Source organism: Podarcis bocagei, assembly GCF_964188305.1.
Source record: "Podarcis bocagei genome assembly, chromosome: 5".
Classification (NCBI taxonomy): domain Eukaryota; kingdom Metazoa; phylum Chordata; class Lepidosauria; order Squamata; family Lacertidae; genus Podarcis; species Podarcis bocagei.
In genome coordinates, this window is record NC_138129.1 from 42164559 (window position 1) to 42181320 (window position 16762).

General features: G+C 42.8%; 1 protein-coding gene across 7 annotated transcripts in view; it reads right to left on the minus strand.

Annotated features, from left to right (window-relative positions):
* SRGAP2 (SLIT-ROBO Rho GTPase activating protein 2) overlaps positions 1-16762 on the minus strand; it is a 208425-nt gene that overhangs the window by 67473 nt on the left and 124190 nt on the right. For 5 of the 7 annotated variants that reach the window (XM_081193416.1, XM_081193413.1, XM_081193414.1 and 2 more), the window contains 3 exons: positions 11698-11913; positions 11033-11161; positions 503-727 (listed from right to left, as the gene is read on the minus strand). In XM_081193416.1, coding sequence (XP_081049542.1) covers positions 503-727; positions 11033-11161; positions 11698-11913 — 570 coding nt within the window. The remainder of the gene's footprint in view (positions 1-502; positions 728-11032; positions 11162-11697; positions 11914-16762) is intronic. The other 2 variants (XM_081193417.1, XM_081193415.1) reach the window with 1 other exon arrangement.

The window sequence follows — 16762 nt, forward strand, 5'->3', positions numbered from 1 at the left end:
AAAGGGTTTTCCGTTTTTCAGCTGCTTCGCAAGACGATTTTCCCTATGGGCTTGCTTTGCAAGACGAAAACGTCTTGCAAGTGTTCCGATTTTTTTCCGCTTCCTCCCCTTTTTCTAAGCCGCTAAGCCACTAATAGCCTTTTAGCCACTAATCTGCTAAGCCTTTAATAGCCGCTAAACCGCTAATAGCGCTAATCCGCTAAGCCGCTAATAGGGTTGCTTCGCAAGACGAAAAAACCGCTAGACGAAGAGACTTGCGGAACGGATTAATTTCGTCTTGCGAGGCACCACTGTACTACAAATTCACTTTCTCTTCTTATTCATTAAGATATATGTTGCTTAAATTCGGACATTCTTCCAGAATTTGATGCCCAGGCTGAAGGCCAAGATGTCAAGTCACTGACCAACTCAAGACAATTTACTTGATTCCCTCCACAGTCCTTACTGTGACTGGACTGGAAATTCCCTTAAATGATTATTTATGAAAAAGAATAAAACTAACCATGTCTCCCATGTGCGGCTGAAACTCAAACTTCATGGGTGGGCAGAAGACATTGTTGCACATCTCCATGAGGCGCTGCTTGTCGCTGTTGGCATCCAAGTTCTCCACAGCATTCTCAATGGCATCCAGGCCCTCGTGCTTTGATTGTTCTAAGTTCAGCTCTGCTGACAGGAATGTCCTGAGTGCCCTACCGAGGCTGGCATGATATCCCAGGTCACAGCACTGCTGGAAAATAAAAATAAAAAAGAAAGGCCATCTGAAACTCAAGAAGCTCTACAGGACACAGAGGTTATAATTTATCAATGTTTTTACATGCATTACTCAACACGTTGATTTCGGCCTCAGAAGGTCCAATCCGCTAGACAAGAAACATGAAACTGATGTCCAAAGCTGAGTTACGTTTGTACTAAAAGCATAAAATCTTGTTTAATAGTTACACCATGTTAAAAAGTTACACCATGCAGCCAATTTTGGATTGTATCAAATTTTCCCATGTAATTGAGCACGTCTTAAACTGGCAACATGGGTTTCTGCGGCTGCTTATCAGATAGAATCAATGAAATGGACCCAGCTCAATTAAACAATCTAGAACTCTCTGCTTAACACTGATCTGCCTTACCAAGCCTAACTCATGCTTGCATTCTGGATTGGTACCATTGTGTGTATTTCTCTCCTGCTCTCTAGTCTTTCAGACTCACTCCCTCTCTGGTTGTTGGTCCTGACTGCTGGGTAATTATGTTCATCTTGCAACTCTGATCTGTTTAGCTTGGGTGACCTGATTTACCAGCTCCTGCTCGTATCCTAGCTGGATTGCTGCTGTTTCTTTTCCCAAATTCCAGAAAGCAATATGGGCTTAGGCTCCTCTCTAAATAAACTGTACTTGTTGGGGACAATGGAGAAGGGTCTCTGAAGAGGATCTTAAGTAAGTGCTGTAAGAAAACGGACCTTCTCAGTGGCAATGACCAAGCTTTGAAATGTCCTTGGACATATTTGCCTGACACCAACTTTGTTAACTTTCAGTTACTAGAGTTAAAGTCCACATGCCTTTAATGATATCTATTTGGAGACTCCATTGCGTTGTTTTCAGTACCTTGTTTCTACTGTTCTATCCAGGAGTGCCAATTTCAATAAAACGGGGGGGGGGGAGAGCCCCACCCTGCATAATCAATCACATGACACAGTGACACAGGCGGCCCCCTCAAATATTTTATTGGTGGGGTGAAGGCCCCTCAGCCCCTAGGAGTTTGCTCCTATGGTTCTACCCACTGCTTTGGGGTGTATGAGATATTAGGGGAGGGGTAGTGCTCTTTCTGGGGTAGTTTGACCACCTTTCCCCACCCTGTACTTAGCTCACACCTGTGGCTCCTAAAAGCTGTCAGCATGTGACAGCACCCACACCCAGGGAATAGCTTTGGCTGGCTTGCTAAACCAGGTGCGGGTAGCCAATGGGTCTCAAACCCTTGGTGTGTTGAGGACTTCCCCTGCATGTGAAGACAGGCTCCAGCAGATTGAGTGGATGAGACCAATAGCAGTCAAAAAGGTGGTTTCTGCATGTGCTGTAGAAGCAAGTGAGGGGCAGATGGGGTTCGTCAACCTGGAAAGGTAGCCCATCTAGGAGAAGGAAAACTCTGGTCCTCCACTGCCTTGAGGGACATCTTTGGGAGAAGAAAAGGCTAAGGAGCAAACCCTACGCAAATCAGGTGTGGAGTGCTTAAGATAGCTGGATGGCACCTTGTATGACTCCTTCCAGAAACTCCTGCAGCCAAGCTGGTGCCAAACCTCTGCTTTCCTTTGGACCACATGAGGGAGGCTGGGGGAGGGGTGGTCCTCATCGTTTGGGCAGCCCTAGGCCTCCATATCCACTGCCCAGGCTTGAGTCCTGGGGAGGTCACTTCGGTGCTGCTAATACAGCAGTTTGACTTCGCCCCTGGAGGCATACTCAATTGTCCCTTGAGACAGACAGATGCCAACAACAACATTCAACTACTTTTATTGTCAGCTTATCTTACTCCTGTACTTTATTGTGTGAAGGGTAGGAATGCAATATATGAAACAAATACTAAAAATTTCACTCAGATTTTGCAGATCGAAGGAAAGAAAGTGAAGAAAAACTTTAAAAAGGAATCCTTTTAGTCAAGCTCTTGCTGCACTTCTGACAACTTTAGCATATTGCTCATGAAAGCCAATCTGCTATCCAAACCAAATTATATTACTTATGGGAAAGAAGATCCTGCCATTTCTTCATTACAAGCAGATTTGATTCTCCCACCCTCTTAAAAGAAATCAGTAGACCAAAATAAAAAGAGAGCGAGCGTGAGCAAAAATTAAATATGCTAGGAAGCCATCCAAAAGGAGGACGAGCCCATCTGCTTGATGGATGCCCTCCTCTGGAACTGAAATCAATAGACTCTCCTCCTCCTGCATAATTATTTGGGGCATGGGAGAGGCAAGGCATGAAAATAAATGGGAGAAAAAGAAGGGGAGGACGGAAAAGGGGAAAGGGAAGGAAAGAACTGCAACCCGAGCCACCTTCCAACGTTTTTGAAACAAGTCTTGCCATGGCCTGCCACAAGATGCCTGGGTACAGTGCCAAGAGGCTGTGGAGTGTGGCAGGTGTCGAGCTCTTATAAAGCAGCAGCAGCAGCAGTTGCTGGCTTTACTGGAAGTGCACAATGGAAGGACGTTCAATTCAATCAAGATGCACAAAGACCAAGCACAAAAACAAAAGCAGCTTGATTGAGAATTTGCACATGCAGAGGGTGGTTCATTGGGTAAAAAAGCCGTTCAAGCAGTTGCAGCTTTGCTGTCACACTAAAAGTCCATGTTTTACACAGCGCAACTGGAGGGCAACTGGCTTCAAGTGAGAATTAGAACCCTCTTAAGAGGTCAAAACTTAAGAGAAGCACATGGGTCAATCTACTATGAATCTCCCATTGTGGATGGATCCCCCTTGGATGCAGTTGGCAAAATACATCCACAGTATTTGGATTTATCTTTATAAGGAAGACCAGACAGTCAGTCTCTCTCTCTCTCTCTCTCTGTACCTGGGTGCATGTCTCCATCCACAGAATGAAAGAGGAAAACAGTTATTAATATTTTATAAGCCACTTCCATACGAAATCTGGAGGATTATATTAAGACAACAGCAATGTTTTCCATCTTTATAGCAACTGTTGGCAGTAAACATTTTTCAGCATTCCTTCCCCATCCATAACATTTACAAATGTGCAAAATAACATATTTATAAGTGTGTCTGTCTCACTGGACTTTTCTAGGTTATATAAATGTTTGATGGAAACGTTCTCCAAGGAAATCAATGTTTTATAAGAATTTAATGATAGCTCATCCAAATTCACTTCTCAGCGTGACAGCTGATTAACCCATTACTAGCTAGGAGACTTTAAAAGTGCTAACCTGGAAGGCCAAAGGCCAAGAAAATACTCTGCACTTCAAAATGCAATTCACAATACTCCACAGCTGGTCACTAGGGAAAAAATGCTGAAGAGAGGGGCCATAATGAGTATAAACGCAGCAGTGCTAGATACTGTGAATGGCTAAAATAAATCAGTACTAGGAAGATCTCGATTTGTGTATTTTATTTTTTACCAGTAGTTCTTAAGCATCACTGATGGGAGGAAAACTCTTCAGGTTTGCTTGTTTTCTGCAGGTAAGCTTCTATTCTTTCCTTACCACCACCAGACAGGAGGATGCCTGAACAATTATGCAAATTAAATCTTAATGGCTGCATTTGTCTTCTGTGGCAGTCAGCCAATAAACTATGCAGGGGAGTCATGCACACCCCTCCACTGCAGTTGCTTCCTGGGCTAAAGAGACCAGCCTCTCCATCCACTGCAGTGCCACAGACTGGATGAATATCAATCTATCTCCTTGCTCATCAGGTTGATAATGGAGCAAGGGAGGGTTAAAGAATGAGTTAATTCTCCATAAGTTGGTACAAAAACGGTTTTTCTTCAAGATGCAGTTGCAGAGTACTCATGACTGTCTTATTTCTGTTGCTGTGCAGAATGATGGCTGTGTTGGATCAGAACCTCCAATTTACAGCATTCTGAGGGTGTGAAGAATTTTGGTGGTGAATTGTGTAGAAGAATTGTTGGAGACAGAACTGGAAAGACTTGCAAAGCAGAAACAGAAGGCTGAAGTTGCAGGACTTTGGCAACTTCAAACTTTTTGAACTTGCTGAGAACTTTAAGCAAGGACTCTGAAAGTTGAAAACCCTCTCTGGGCTCAGAGAGAGAAGCGTTCCTGAAGCAACTGTGTATAGTTTGTGTGTATAGTGCGTTTTGTGTTTACTAAGTAAAACAACCTCTGCTACACTTTGTCTGCTGTGGGAAGTTTAATTGCATTGCTGAACTTCTAACTGTGCATCGTCACCCAAAAGGTTATTACGTACAAACATCCAACAGAGAGCAATCTGCATCTGTAGCCATGATCACCTCCCATCATCCCTGGCTATGCTGTTTGGGGCTAATGGGAGTTGTAGTCCAGAAACATCTGGAGGGCCACAGGTTGTGCACCCCTGATCTAGAGGAACACTGGCTGGTACTCTGCATTTCCTCAACCTATTCACACCATATTGGGTAGGTGGGGTCTGGGCTTTGGTGGGCCACCAGTGAAGCTTGGAAGGCAACCTCTGCTTCAAAACAGGAATTTTAAGCACCCAATCAGATCGGGATACAAATCTGGGGTCTCAGTGGGCTGGATCCAGACTGAAGGTAGCCACACCTGCTGTAAATGGTACTAAATAGTAATAGTCATTATAAAGCAATAAAATGCCCAGTGCATTTGGCTGATGACAACTTTCCTCAAAAGGGCATTGATAGCACATATAAATAAATAAAAGAGCCATAATTCAGATAATTATAAACAAAGATTGAAATATTTTGAACTGTTCTAATTAAGTTCTTGTTTTCTCTGTAATTAAAAAGTGGATTGTAGTGTGCTTGCATTACTCTTAATTTCTTTATCTTGCCAATTCCTTCCTGTTTTTCATGTACTATAAAGATCCATAGACTGTATTTTTTAATCAAGTGTGCCTTCTTTTAAGAACTTGATTATGTTGTAAATCCTTTCATAGGCCTGTTTTTCCAACAAGGAGGTTAGAAAGCTTCATTTTATATATCTATATCTTATCTATCCAATATTTTGCAGAACACAAGTGTGTCTGATGACCGTTTATATTATGATCAGTTGAGGTTACAAGGTTTATTCCATGTTTAATGAATTTTATTGTCATGGGTTGTTCTACTGTAATTACTGCCCACATTTATAAACATAACATTGCCATTCATTTGTGATTGTATTTCATTTTTATGGAAGCCACTTTGTGAGGACATTTGTGAGCTAAGGATGCATCTCTTTCCCCCTTTGCCTTTGATACCTGAGATGAGTGTTTTCAAGGCCCATCTATTCATGTTACCTTTTAAACTGTTTTCTTATTAATTTTAAATTGTTGTAAGCTGCCCTGGAACCAGTTTGTGAAGGACAGGTAACAAATTTACTAAATATTTTAAATAGTACATTATTTCCATCATTTTATATTTGTTCTTTCAGTGCTGTCATCTACCAAAAAGCAGTGAGCATTTCATTGTTTTGCCTCTCATTTTCCTTCCTTCCTTCTCCTCGCCTTCTTTCTTTTTATTCTGTGAAATACCCCACCCAAACCCAAGAGCTGGTGTTTAGGCAATATATACATAATACCAGCCAAATAACATAAATTCTTATCTCAAACTACTTCCTTGCTTCAGTCTCAAGAGCCATCTAAAACTGCACCAGAGATCACCAGCCAAGTTTAAAAGCCACCATAGCAGAGGTTTAGAAATATGATTGGTGTTTTTATATTTTAGGGTTGTCTAGACATAGAGGCCAACATCTCAGTGTCCACCCCAGCAGTTCCCCACTGGAATCTTCACCAGCTTAATGCCAATCTTATTAGCCAGCTGAGCTCTATGACTGAGCCAACCCCTGCCCCTACACAAGCATCCTCAGCTAGGCAAACCCATTTTTCCATTAGTGCAATATTTATTTAGCATAAGGGATTAGCATCAGTTCAAAGGGTTTCAGCAAATTCAAAACCATCAGGGAATTGTTACAACTGAATGACTGCATTAAAACCTCCAGTTGTTCTGATTAACAATGAATTCAGCCTGCAGTTCTAAGCAGTCCAAGTGCGTCTTTCATTGGTATGGGTGGGCTTTTGTAGTTTATGCCTTCTTAATTCTGAGTGGATGGCTTCTGCACAAAGAAGAACAGCATGGAACAGTTAGGCCAAGGGAGCCAACTTTTGGTTTGCTTTTACATTTTTCAAATACTGCTTGAACACTTATTGTTAGAATATGGTTTCCCCAAACATTAAACCTGATTTTTATGCTTACTGTCTCAACAGATTTAACATGTGATGTGAATGCAAGGGCAGTAGCACGGTGGTAGAGCACATGCAGAGAGTCCAAGGCCCAAGGTATTGCCGAGTAGGACGACTTGGAGAGACTCATTTGAAACCCTGGAGAGCTACTGCCAATCATTGCAATGAGTTAGATGGACCAATGATCTGACTATGTCCCTCTGTTTCTCGTTTCCTGGCCTGAGTCACCTCAGCTAAGTCACACAACTGTCTCCTGTCTTAGAGCAAATTTTAACATAACAGCACTCACAGGGATGATCCAACTGTATTCTTCTGTTACCTCACCTATCAAAAAATGTCAAGCCCTGGGCCCCTGCTTACCAGCTTTGTGCCATCATATGGCGATGGGAGGGAGCAAAGAGGGCAATTTCTTCTTGGGTGCAGCTATGGCATGTTCACACAGAGGCTGCCATGCTCCTCTACCCCAGGAACCAGTAAGTTGGGCTTTCTGACTGCTGTGGGAGGGGGCAAGCAGATCTGTAGGGGAATTTTCTTCCTTCCGTTTGCTTCTAGGGCACAAATTATAGACCCCCATGTGTCTTGGGCAATACCCCATTGTTGACTTATCCACCCACTCTTCCTAAGTTCTAGGGTTTGTTCCCTTGCCAAGATCAGAGGTGAGCCACGAAGCAATTTTAAACATAGTATTGCAATATTGTTATTATATATTTATTTATATCTCACCTTTTCCCTTCGACAGGGCTCTGCAACGCAAGGTTTTTGCCATTGGCACAGCAATGCTGTCAGTTTGTTGACCGATTGCATGGTCTAATTTTACTGTCACAATTCTGTTCTTGGCTGATAAGGCAATGGGCCAGATTCATATCAGGAGTCAACAGGGGTGGGAAGCCCACTCCCAAAAGGACAGTCCCCCTAAGGCCCACCTCTGGAGCTGGCATGGTTGCCTCACATCCAGGTCATCAGACTGGTCCATGGTATTGGTCTGGACTGTGGTCATTCCTATATACCTGCCATTCCCATCAGCATTAACCTAGCTAGTGAACTGGGATGGCTGCATCAGCCAACAGTCGTGTTTTCCTTCCCTATGCCCTGCCACACTTTGTGAGCTGTAACCAATAAAGATGTATGGCCTTCTGACTTGACCTCAGCCTATGTAAACCTCTAGCTACCAGACACCTACTTTCCAGCCCTGACACTCCACAGCACAACAGCACCGTAGTTGTTACAACCCCTTCCAAAATGTGCGGCACAATCCTAATTTTCTCAGAAATAAGTCTCTCAATTCAGTGAGACTCACTAGAAGGTGTTATTTAGGATTGCAGAATAAAAGTACTATCAAGCACAGCAAACTCTTTATATAGTTAAAAGGTTGTGACAAATTAGATGGATGAAAGCCTCTCGCATGAGCTGGCTCTCTCAGCACTCAGAAATAGCAAACAGTGATGCATTGCTGAAACTAATGCTTTTGCCTGGCACCGGTGTATAACCAGACAGCTGTGCCAGTAGAGCAGCCTTAGGGCTCCTGGGGAGAAGCGTCACCCTGTAATCTGGATAAATGATGGCGCTTATCTCAACTCCTTCAGATTACCGCTCTGTGTTTAAAGAAGAGTTAAGGATTTATTAAGGAAATCCAAACGAGCTCTAACAAGATTCCTCCCAACGCATGCCTCAGGGAAGCTTTCTAATGGCACAGAAAGTGAAAATTGTGAATAGACATTGGCAGGGGTAGCTATCCCATATTTCATGGCATTTTACTATGATCGCATCAGCCTTCTCCTTTAGTTCTTCCATTAGTTCCCTGATGTTAATAATCTAGTTGTTTTTAACTCTGACTATAGCTTGTCCCACATCTCCCTTTAACTGTGATCATAATCTGGTCCCATATCCCCCTTTAAACTCCTCACTCCTTTTGCAACACATTTATCTGCTGTTGGTTGCCTTTGTCTTCCATCTCTGTGCTTTCTGTCATGCCTGGAATGATTTCCTGTTTACTTATTAAGCCATCTCCCCCTCCTCCTTCCTCAATATCCAGTTGCTTATTAGCCCAACCCAACCAAGCAACCCAAGTCTCACCTGATGCTGAAGAGTCAGATTCCGTGGCTTTAGCCAACATTCCTAGACTGTGGTGCCCAACTCTCCTCTCCCATTCTACCAGCCAAACTGACTGCTTCCTCATTCTTGACTCACCTGCTTAATATAGGCTCTAAGGCTGTCCTAGAGTTATAGATAATGTCACACCTGCATATTGCTGGTACCATATAAAACATTAAAGAAAGAAGCTCAGCATCGGCAATTCTAGTACCAGGCACAGCCCCTAGAATATTATCCTTCTCATAAAAAAACAAAACCGTACATGTTCAGAAAAAGCAATGTTAGAGCCCTCATAGACCTTTACCACTTCAAAATGCACATGGGAGAATCAGATTTTTAAAAATAATTCTCAATCTAATGTGTTCTTAAAATCTAGGAAAAGGCTAATCTAAAACATTTTTTCTCTAAGATGCTAGTTTTCTATCAACAGGGAGTTTTACGCAGGAGAAGCACTGAAGCAAATCACTGACTTGCATGCTAAAATTATATTCTGATGAGGGTGGTACCACATAATTTGTATGAACATGTACATCTCCCCTTAGTAAGTCAAATGTAATTAACATGCATCTCATGCATAGCCTTAAGAAAACAGGATGACTTCACTTGATGCCCTCTAGATCATTCAGATAAATTAAATGGTGGGTGCTTAAGGAGCATTACAGAACAGATCTTGTTTACGTGTAATTCGTAAGTACTTTGAAATCAGGCAACAGCCAACATGCAAAAGCAAATAGAAGGTATGATTCTATAACCGCACAACTATTCTCCACCAAGACAAAACAGGGTTTCCTAGTATTGCTAAGGCTTGCACTTCACAGCAGAAAGAACAGTAAAGTCCTCCAATAAATAGTTGAAGTGAGCTGAAGTGAGCATGACCTGTTTGATTTTATGACTGGCTGAACAAGGAACAATGGAAAGCAGGCAAAGACGATAAATTAATTTGCTTGTTTGGAGGCCCCTTCCCCCCAACCCCAACCCCCAAATTACCCTTAGGGCTCCCCAATGGCTATTTTTAACTTTGATTACAGGACGCTATTACAGCTGCCACCAAAAAGCAGAGAAAGCAGTGTTCAGCAGTAATCAGCTCAATATAGTCACTGCATCAGTCCTCTCAGATGGAAGTAGAGAATCCACACAGCAGATAATGTTTTATTTAACCACACTCTTATAGACTTGGATCACTTTTCAGTATTAGCTATTTAATCACTTAAGAATGTAAAACGCTGCAATTTGTCCCACCAGCTCTTTAGCTTAGTCACAGTGGTCCACAATCCTGCTTACCCTGGTTGCTATGGCTATTGTTCCACTGCCCTATGGGGCAAGGGCAATAGGAGCCCACTTCTCTATCCAGCTTGCAGTTGGGGACAAGGAAGGAACTGAGTTGCCCTAACATTTGGACAGTCCAACACAGCCACACTGAATGTTCTAGTACTCCCCTTTCATACCATCCCATGCCAAAACAAGTCTATACTTTGTCCTTGTCCGAGAAGGAAAGGCTAGAGATGGCAGTGTGGGCACCCAGTTGTAGAGGCACTCTGGGAGACTCAGCACCGAAACAAACCACAGCTGGGGGAGAGGAGAAAGGAATTGTCTCTGACCTCACACAGAGATGCAACATGAGATCAGGAATGAAAAATTCCAACCCTATGCATTTCTGCTCCGAAGTCAGACCCACTGAGTTCCATGATAAGTGTGCATAGGCTTGCTTCCAAGACTGAAATTTGTGTGCGTTGAAAACAGTGAAATTTACTTCAGAGTAGGCATGTATAAGATTGTGCTGAAGGAAGCACAACAACCTGGAAATCACAAATTTTGGCCTGACTAGCAAGGCCAGCCAAAGGTTTTAAACCCCCACGTAATGAGTTCCATGTTCACAAACAACTGCCCTAGCACTGCTGATCTCATGCAATTGCCTGAGACACCACTCTGTACACAGGTACACAGATAATCCTGAATTGTACGATGATGGCCAACCACACATAGTTTAACTGAGGAGAGAGACATAATGGGGTTTACAGCAGCAAACTTCAGTGCATGGGCCCAAACAACAGTGTACTTACATCAATGAGATCAGACAGGTCATGGATGTAATACTTGAACACAGACGCATTGGTGGCCTCCAGAGCCAGCAGATACTCATTTCTTGCCTTAATCGCCTTCAGTTTATTTTCTGTGTATTTTGCCTGGCGCTGAAAATAAACCAAAAGGAGTTTATTAGAAAGAAAAACAACGAAGAGAAGAAAAAGAAGTGTGGGTCTCACGCAAAGAACACATAGCATTCTTCGATTCTCAGCATTCCTCACTGTTGGACCTGAGCTCTGTGAAATCTTCAATACTTTTAGACAAAATAAAAGCATCCTGTAAGTAGTATGTAAACTGCATACTTCTTTGGTGATGCAGGGACACAAAGGCCAATTGGCACCCCATGGGAACATCACTGCATAGGATTATTTGGTCTAGTCCCACAACTCTACTTGCAGTTCTCTGTCTTGAACACACTATGGAGTGCTACTTGGCTTTGGCACCAAGGAACTATGCGAGACACTGAAGGCCTGAAGCTTCCAGATTCCCTGGAATGATGTCAACATTTCCCTGACAAAGCAAACGAAAGCCATCCACTTATTAATTTATTGATTTCTCCATTATTTGGCTCTGTCTCCTTAATACCCCTATAGATACCGCATTTTGCAGCCACCCAGCAGTTTAATCCCATCATGCTGCTCACCTTTTCTTTCATTTTCTCAATCTTCTTGACTGAGCTTCGCCGGACATGTTTTTCCTCAAACTTGACACTGGAGGCTGAATCAGGGGAGCGTGGGGTTTGCTTATCCTCTTGCTTCACAGACTTGCCAATCTGCTTCTCTTCCTGCTTCTCTGCCTCTTTCAGCTTGCTCTGAGCACTGATGCTGTCGGCATTGTACATGTGGTAGGTCTTCATCACCTGCAAGAAACAATTGTCCAGCAGTTGAGCACAGGCATTATACCTGCCCTGAAGCGAAAGGCATGATTTTCACTCACCCCAGTCAACATACCAAGGCTTCTACTTTACACTTTTAAATATTTCAATTCTGCTGTGCTAATCCACACATTTACTGTTTTATATGATTTGTGGAACTGCACGGACCTCCAAGCGTTAGTATTCGGAAAGGTTTCAGAACATTCTAAATGTGTTTAGCTTGTGTAAAGTGATACAGTGGTACCTTGGGTTACAAACACTTCAGGTTACAGACTCCAAACACTTCAGGTTACAGACTAACCCGGAAGTAGTACCTCGGGTTAAGAACTTTACCTCAGGATGAGAACAGAAATCATGCGGTGGCAGCGGGACGCCCCATTAGCTAAAGTGGTACCTCAGCTTAAGAACGGTTTCAGGTTAAGAACGGACCTCCAGAACAAATTACGTTTGTAACCAGAGATACCACTGTACAGCACATTATAAAAGGACAGAGAAAATAGCAAGGAAGAACAAGAGATGTGTGTTAGCATATTTCTATTTCCGGTTGGAATATCACAATGCAATGAACAGTGCAATTAAGAATATAAAAGCATCTATTTGGAATTAGGAAAATAACAGTCTTTAAATGTGATTCAATGGTTCTATATTTCTCCAGGATATACATTGTTTTTTATTAAGGAAGTATGAACAACTGCCAGGGGAAACACCAAAAGTGACTTGTTCCTTTCCTTGCTTGCAATGCTTCCAGGTGGCCACATGCTAAATATAAGTGAGCTTTAGCAGTGTGCTTCACATGCATATGAGCATGCTTGGTGACTACTTCCCACTTTGGGGAGGCTAAGTATGATAAAGTTGGAGAAACTTTGACCAGGGCTTCAACCTTAGACCTCTATTAAACAAAGACACTCCCCTCTCCACCTCAGCATCTCTTTAGCCCAGCTTTCTCCTCATCCACTTTTCTAAAACGTGATGAACATATAACTTCTGCTTTTTACTGGGGCTAGGGAAGGAGGAAGACATAGGCCAGTGGCAAATGCATTATGGTTTAGTTATTGAAAGTCTTTTTTCCCCTTGCCTTTCCACATATTCTGTTCATGGTGACTTGCCATAATGAAGTTGGAAAACAGATTGTTATTTTAAAAGTTTATGAGGTCTCCAAATGTTGTCATGCTCCCCCATCCCCAAAGTGTCTTAGATATTCAATACTAACTGGATTGTAAACACGCTCAGCAGTGAGCAGATATCTGTTCCAGCTTTGAAATCCTGACACAAGCCAAACTCCCGCCTCAAGTCCTTTCAGTTTTTTGGCACAAAGCTATTGACTTTTGTTTCACCTCAGTTTGAACCTGGCTATATTTTTTGTTAAATCAAATACGCTCCCACTCCCTCTCCTTCTCTATGTGTCTCTCCTCCTGTAGCAATTAAGCAATGCTTCTTGGTTACAGAAAGAAGCCGCAGTTAAAAATGCAAGCCCGGTCAGTGTTAAAGTGATGTGCTGAATAATTTACATGCCAGCGTGGAGCTATCATATATGAAAAGATGAAAGGAGGCAGCTAGAATAATAGCTTTAAACAGGGCAGAGAATTAGTCTCTCCTGCCTCCTTCCATTGAGGGAAAGAGACCCAGCCCAGAAACTGGTTATCTCCATGTCTGGAACTGAAATAATAGTTGGCTTCTAATTATGTTAGTATCATGGTCAAGGATCATATCAACTACATGAAGACCCAGGACAGAAACACGGCTGCTGTAAACACCACACAAACAGAGGATGTTACAGGCCACCCTTTTCTTCACCACTCTCAACACCACCAGGGGTCACCCTTGGAAGAGGAAACTGATGTGGGCCTCTTGAGACTTAGGCCATATTGCTGTAAAGCTGAATGTAGGCAGATTAGAATCACAGCCCCTTCTCTCAGACTAGCAATTGCCAAATTCTCAGGCTGCAGAGGCAGCAGAAGCATCACATTTCTGATAACTCCATGCTTTGTTTAAAAACACACATTTGTTGCTAAACTAGAGATAAAGGAGGAAATTTGAGTTTTATGTTGTAAATCTGTGGCATCTGAATATAGACTGCATTTTTAATCAAGGCATATATTGGCTTATATCTTGATCAGGTAAATGGGCTTAGACTTTCAAAAGTTTCATGCCAGGCACAAGACCAGCTGCTTAGAGAACCTTGACAGTGTTTATCCTCCTGGACAAGGGGCCCCCCTTTGATTTATAGCAGAAAACAATTCTCAAAGTCGTAAAAAGAAACCGTTAAACTTGAGCCACAGGACAAAAGGCCAAGAGCACGGAGAAGGGGGGAAGTGTAAACTGAAGAGGCTTTTTTCTTCTTAAAAGGCTACCTATGTTATGTACTAAATATATTTGCTTAAATGTAATTATACAAAGGATCTAGAAAGAAAGAAATGTTAAATTCTTATTTCATAGAGTCATATTGCTGTAGGAGACCAGGGGGGCAGATGAGCCTAGCCCCCCTGCCAGAAATGAGACGCCATCCGAGCTATCCTGATATATTAGTTGTCAGACATTTGTTTAGAAACCTTCAAATGAAGGAGATCTTTCAATGTTGATGTGAAACTCAAGATCCTTGACATATGTTTAAGATAAAAATTTAAGATTAACCATTTGTTTTAGAAGGCAATAGGGCAAGGAAGGCAAGAGGTGAGCTGGTAATTAAGATTCCTTGTTGAGACACATGTAAGATATATTACTACTTATTTGTCATTTATAGATGTAACAATATATAGCTCTTTGTGTTCCATATAAGGACAGGAGGATATGAGTGTATCTTAAAATTGGTTATAGCAATCAGCCAATAGGAAATTCAAGCAGGCTGATTGAACAGAGGCAGCCACAGGAGGAGCAAAGGGGGGTGGATTAAGGAAATATAAGTGCTGGCCATAATGGCAGGAGGCAGGCCAGAGCTTGGTAACCATATACCACTGTGCCTCTCATTTATTTGTCTGACAAATAAATTATTATTTTAATTTCTCTGTTGCTGCGTTGAATATTTCATTCCAGCTAAGCGTTAACCACAAGCAGGGTGCTACATTTTATGGTGCCGTGACTCGGATCAGTGGTCTGCTGGAACGCAGCCCCTTCGCCTCACTGGGCGGGGTACAAGAGAGAAGACAACTGATTGCCTACCCAAGCGCGCACTGGAAAAATTTTTTCCAGGGGAACGCAGCAGTCTCGTCTGTCTGATACCCTGCCCACCGACGGCGACGGACCGGGGGGGACCAGAGAAATAAACAGGGAACCAGCTAAGGGTAAGTGCACTAAGGGGTTTTGGCCCTCCAATTAATTGGGAGGAAGAGAAGTCCTGATCAAACTTCTGCGTCTCAGTAAAGGGGAACTGAGTACGCTAGGTTGCTGGGTATATCAGATGGTGGTCTGGTGGGGGAAAAGGGAAGAATGGGAGGTAGTGTGTGGTGAAGTATCTGGCGCATTGCATGTGTGAGAAAGTACAATGTGTAGCTGACCTAAGTGTGGAGTGAGTACTACTTCGTTTCCCAGTAAGGTGTGTGTGTGAGTGACTGAGTGGATACTTCACAGGGCCATACAATGGGAGTTGGGGGTTCAAAGGGGGGAAATACACCTTTTGAATGTATGTTAAATAATTTTAAGAAAGCCTTCTCAGGGGCATATGGAGTCAAAATGACGCCAGAGCGCCTGAAAACGTTATGTGAACTAGAATGGCCGAAGCAAAATACTGAATGGCCATCTCAAGGAACCTTTGATATAAATTTAGTAAGCAAACTTTGGTCTAACATCGCCAAAGAGACTGGAGGGTGCCCAGAACAATTTTCACATATAGATTCTTGGCTGAGCACATTAAAAAAAATCCTCCATGGATAAGGGAATGTAAAGTCCAACGATGCAAATTATTGGCTGTAAAAGCCAAAGCTAGGAAAGGAATCTTGCCAAATAAATCCAAACACTCCACCAGTTGTAACCCCAAGGCAAGAAAGTGGAATGAATAATGGGGGTGGAGTCACAGAACTTGATTCCTTGATAGATTATGAAAAATATCTTCAGGAGGCATTGGAGTCCTATAATGAAGCCCAAGCAGAAGTGGTTATTCCACCTGTGAGTCCCAGTAGAACTCCATCTACAGTCTCCTTTAGTGGAACAACTAATTGCCCACCCCAAACCCCTGTACATCCAAGTCCTAGAGAATTATTACAGAAGTTACAGGGAGACCTTGATCGGTCAGCAAGCAATACAGCAAGGCGTATAAAGCTGCTAAAAGAACGCCTTGGGACAAATACCATCCCCTATGATTTGAGGCCCCTAGAGCAAAGCGAAGAGAAAGATCACGTAGTAGCCCCTCTTAGAAGAGTATTTGATGCACTTGAGGAGCCTGTGCTGGTTAATGGGCAACCCAGACCACGGCCACCTCGAACTTCGATCCTCCAGTACATTCCATTCACAACTACGGATCTGATGAATTGGAAAACACCCCATCTTCCGCAGAAAAACCTCAGGCTATGATGGACTTGGTGACTTCAATAGTAAATACGCATAGTCCTACTTAGACAGATTGCCGCCAGCTCCTGAATACTCTGTTCACCACTGAGGAAAGGAGAGACATAATTGAAAAGGCACAGATATATTTGCGTGAGCAGGCCAGAGTGGGAAATATTTATAATATTGACCGTCATCTCCAGGACAACTTTCCCTTGGAAGATCCTAATTGGGATCCAAACAATGCAATTCACCTGGCCAGGCTTACCACCTACCGCCAGACGCTTGTGCAAGGTATCTGCAGGGCATGCCAGAAGCCCACTAATATGTCTAAAGTCTCAGGAGGGTAGACGTGTTA